At 43.7% G+C, this 4,991-nt stretch overlaps 1 protein-coding gene across 1 annotated transcript in view; it reads left to right on the forward strand.

Annotated features, from left to right (window-relative positions):
• The first annotated feature begins 808 nt into the window (after positions 1 to 808).
• The window catches only part of LOC104390187 (netrin-4-like), a 46,525-nt gene continuing 42,342 nt past the window's right edge, over positions 809 to 4,991 (forward strand). Inside the window, exon 1 of the mRNA XM_009999286.1 lies at positions 809 to 875. Coding sequence (XP_009997588.1) covers positions 809 to 875 — 67 coding nt within the window. The remainder of the gene's footprint in view (positions 876 to 4,991) is intronic.

The following is a 4,991-nucleotide window of genomic DNA, read 5'->3' on the forward strand; positions in this document are numbered from 1 at the left end:
AACCAAAGCCCTTGGGGGGGGGGGGAGAAGAGGCTGCCGTGACAGCGGGGGCAGGAGGGAAAGCGAATAAAAAAAAAGAAAAGAAACCAAATTAAAAAAAAAAAAAAGAGGGAAGAGCCAAGAACGCACTTGCTTCTCATCATCTCCCAAGGAGGAAACGCCAACTCTGCTCCTCTTATGCCCCTGCGCTGCGGGGAGCACAGGGAAGGAAGGTACCGGGGCAGCCCGAACAAAGCCGGGCTGGGGCCGCCCGGAGCCGCCTCGGGAGGGGCGGGAAGGTGGCCGGGAGGGAGCCGGGAGAAGCCCAGAGGGAGCTTCACGGAAGGCAAGGAGCAGAAATGAAAGTTTCGAAATAGCATCCGAGCAGCCGCGAAGGAGGGGAGCGCCCCGAGCTCCTGGCCCCGCATCAGCCCGCGCTGGTGCATCCGAGGGGCTGCAGCAGGGATGTGACCCTCCCCGCCCGCTGCGCGGACACGGGGAAAGACCCAGACATCCCTTGCTATTTATTTATTTCTTGGAAGCCATGGACGGGTGACACCCAGAAGGCATCTGAGTCCTGAAAAAAAATATATAAAAAAAATCAAACCCAAAACAACAAAAACCCAACCCAAACCACCCACCTCTGGACCCAAACGAGAAGAAGAAGAATGAGGCAGCAGCTTTGACCCCTGCACTGAGAGGAAGGTGAGCAGAAAGAAAGAAAGGAAGGAAGGAAGGAAAGCCAGAAAAGCCATGCAAGCACCAAACCTGTAGATTACTGCAGCAGCTCTTTTTTGCTTCACTGAGGACAGATACTTCACTGACAGCCATGCAGCAGAAAGGCATTATGCTGATTTTCTTCTTGGAATATTTTCTTTCTGGTCATGGGGAAGCAGGTAAGCAAAATTAATCATTATTGTGATTCATGAAGCAATTTATCCTAAGTTTAGCAAGGAGAAAAGGGAAAGAAAACAGGTCTGTTTGTTACAAATAAAAATAATAGTAATAAAAAAGTACTTCAACATTTTTATTTTAGATCGGATTTTTATAAGGAATCTGGGTTAGTCAATGTATACAAATGCTTCATATTCCCTGAAATGCACAGCTTCATAGCTCAGTCTCCTGCCAAAGACATATAATAGGACTTATAATTCATACATCCTTAACAGAAGAAAGTGTAGTATTTTTGTGAATGAAAGAAAATTAAGAGAGAAAGAAAGAGGTCGATGAACTGAGATGTGCTAGATATTTGTTTTGAGGTGAAACACTACCTTCCTGGGCAGGGCAAGAGTGAAATGACATCTTTGGGTACAGCATCACTCTGAATCATTCTCTATTAACTTCATTTTTCATCATTAGAAGTCAGAGATGCTGTGTAGGAATTACTATTTATCCAAGACAATCCGTTCCTTTGGTGTATTCCCTGACTTCACAGTTCACATGAAGTGCAAAAGAGTAAATCAGTATTAGAAGGAAAATGGTTTAGGACAGAAGAAGTGGATTAGTTGTGTGTGTATATATGGGTGTACAAATCAATATATCCAGGAATGATACAGGTGTAATGGTGTTTACATAGGGTCTGAAAAATACTTGGACTGTGATGGAGACAAACTTCTTAAGGGAAAGGAGGCAAAGCATTACATTGTCTTCTTCTTGCTGTGGTTCAATACCTCTTTAAGGTGAAGAGGTGAATTATGCAGATCAAGTCAGAAAAACAAAAATAAGTATTGATAAAACAACAATACATCCTTGGTGACTTTTTCTTTGAGATACTGGCTTGGGATCTCACTTTCTGTGCAGGAAAGCTTGCCAGTGGTTTAAATTTCACTGGTGTGCTCACAGTATTAGGGCAGGAACAACACTCACCTGCAGGGATCGGAGAGCGACTGAAGTGTTCAGCCACCCTGCAGGCTCCAGGGAAGTCACAGGCAGATCAGGTGGCTTCAGCTCAGATTATTCCCCAGCTAGAACCTTTCTGATAGCACAGACATCAGATCTCCATAACTGCAGGAGTTCATCTTCTCAAAAGCTGAAAGGATCTTATGAATTTACAATCCTGTCATATTACTCAGTGACCCGATTGAGGAAAAGGCTGGGTATTGCCACATGGAGGGAGGACATGGCACCTTAGTGCTCTTAGTGTCTGGTTGTGGGCACTCACTAGTTTCCCAGGCTAGGACTGTCCCTATAGAGACATATGTTGACACAGAAAGGTTCCAGAGATGACTCATAAAGGTGCTGATGCTGATATGAAAAGCAGACTGTTACAAACTAGCCGAAATTTGCTGAGCATCCAACTCACAAAGTGAAAACAAATCTTCAAGGAAATGCAGCCCACAGGTGACTGTTTGGAAAGTGACTCTGAGGGGAGGGAGTGTTCTCTGTGTGAAGCAAACCACACGCAGAATAATGCTGTAGGACATAGTGAATAACAGCAAAATAATTGGATATTGAAAGTGATGATGCTAAGGATTCAAGGTAACTTCAAATAAATACATGCTGCTTGCTTGGTCAAAAGGTTGCAACAACCATCAGCCTGTGAAGCTCAAGGGTTACCTGTTCATTTTTAATTTCTTTTTTAATTATATTTTTTTAAGGAGCAATATAAGAAAATCTTGAATTAACCTTGAATCCTGACAGGTCCTGTCACAGCCAGGTAGTGCTGCTCAGACTGAGGTTAGTCCAGTCAGTGTTTAGACAGTCTGTAAAATTATTTGGGAGTCTCAGCCTCTTCCTGAGCAGAGAGGTTTACAGGGAAGTAAGTTTTTTAAATACTTTATTATCCTACACGGTAAACTCCTTTTTCATCCCTTTAGTTGGTCCCTCCTGGTCAGAAATGAAATAAATTGATGTGGGTGTACATGGAGTACAGTATTTGTGGGGAGTACAATCTTTGCCTTCTGCCATTTCTGTGCAGAGAAGACAGGGTTGACAATAGATCCTCACATATAATGCCGGGGCCCTTTAGTTGGTCCCTCCTGGTCAGAAATGAAATAAATTGATGTGGGTGTACATGGAGTACAGTATTTGTGGGGAGTACAATCTTTGCCTTCTGCCATTTCTGTGCAGAGAAGACAGGGTTGACAATAGATCCTCACATATAATGCCGGGGGGGGTGGGGGGGTGGGGGTGGGGGGGGTAAACCCTTAGTGGCCAGGCTGGAGGAGTCACCTAGGTTGTATCTTGTGAGATCACAGAATCACAGAATGCCAGGTTGGAAGGGACCTCAAGGATCATCTGGTCCACTTGGATAATCCTTCCCCTTGTCTGATGCAGGTGCAGGGCGTTATTCCCCAGAAGTCCCAAGGGGCGCAGCAGCTCTCCTCCTGGTGGCAGCCTTCCAAGAGAGGGCGTGGTGGGCCAAAAAATGGCCAGTTCTAGCACCAAGCTTGAAATCAATTGTAGGACATGATTATCAGCAGGGTTCAGTTTCCTCTGTTCTGAGCTTATTCAGCTCATCTGCCAAGGAAGCTGTAGGTGTTGGAGCCCACCCTTGTTCCAGGAGGGGTGCAGGCTGGCAGACTCCAAATGGTCACAATGGAATATTGTCCAGATGTGGGATCTTATTCTTCCATACATGCCTCAGGACATGGAGGGAGCTTTGTTTCATAGCATATTCAGAACTTCACCTCTGGGGTATTTATGAAGGCTGGCTCATTAGATGCAGTCATGAGGGCTGTTTTAATGCAGAAATAAATTAGGCTGCTCATGAATGGATGAAGATTTGCCAAACTTATTGCATGTTGGCTCCAGACAAAACAAAAGGTTATAAGCATTAAGAGGTAAAGTCCTAGGTTTGATAGAGAAAAACTTGAGCAACTCATGTCCCCAGGATGGTTAACTTTAAAAGAACATTTTAAAGCTTTGGATTATAAAGAAAAAAGTTAAACAGATATAGAACAATTAAATCCAGACTGGACATACATGCTGAAACTGTTCCATCAAAAGTATAGCAGAAGATGTCCAAAGGTTGGTTTACATGTTGCTCAGAGTTGTAATTTGCTCCCCTGTCTCACTGTAGGAGATTTGAACACACAGAACCTTAAATTTGCATATGGAAAAGAAATATAAATTCCAATTCAAATCACTCAGAAAATACTAGGCATCTTTCCAGTCACATCAGCAGGCTTTGACTGAGTTGCCATATGACCTTACTTCTGTCAGGTGTCCAAGGGAGGGTGAAAAAGCACCCTAAAAGAAATTCAGCCTCCTTTGAGTTAATGTCTACAGTGCTCTGTTACATTACAAGGCTCTGAAGTAAAAAGTGTCTGTTTGAAATGGTGTCCCAGGAATATTGATAGTATGACCTCTCTTGAACTTCATGATTCCCTAATCATTGGGTAACACCATTGTTATAACACGTGCTGGGCATCTGCCATTGACCTGCCACTTTGTGGCACAGCTCTGAGGGACCAGAAGACAAACAAATAAATCAATCATACCGTTTATGGAGCCAAGCCATCCTCCATGGAGCAAAAGCTCATCAACTTCAATAACATGCAGTGCCCAGGCACAGTCAAACTGTTTAGTTCTTTATGAATTATGCAACGAGCCCTCCTGGCGGTTGGGATAAGTTGTTTGTTTGCCTGGCTGCTGTTTCTCCTCTGCAGTGGTCCCCCCTCACCATCTAGATTCAACATTTCATCTTCTTACCACAGAACCAGTGAGTGATGGACAGACTGTCCTGTCCTTGTGGCCAAGCAATGTTCTGCCAATTGATTTCTTTAAATGCAAAGCTTTTAACAGACTGCAGATTTTGTTTTCCAACATCTCTCCTTCTCTTAAACTCCCTTTTGCTAATTTGCACTTTGTTCTTCTCCCATTTTCCTAATGACACTGCAGTTCAGGCAGGAACTGTTTATTGATGTTGCTGCGTTAGCAGGCAGAGCAGATAAACCTCCTAGTGACTGTGCTCAGAACAACAGGGTTTTTCTTCCTTTTCCAGGTTCAGATAAAAACAGCTGAAAAACTCAATGCAAAACTAAAATTCCATTTATGAGAAATAAAAAAAA

Source organism: Chaetura pelagica, unplaced genomic scaffold (assembly GCF_000747805.2).
Source record: "Chaetura pelagica isolate M959 unplaced genomic scaffold, ChaPel_1.0 scaffold316, whole genome shotgun sequence".
Classification (NCBI taxonomy): domain Eukaryota; kingdom Metazoa; phylum Chordata; class Aves; order Apodiformes; family Apodidae; genus Chaetura; species Chaetura pelagica.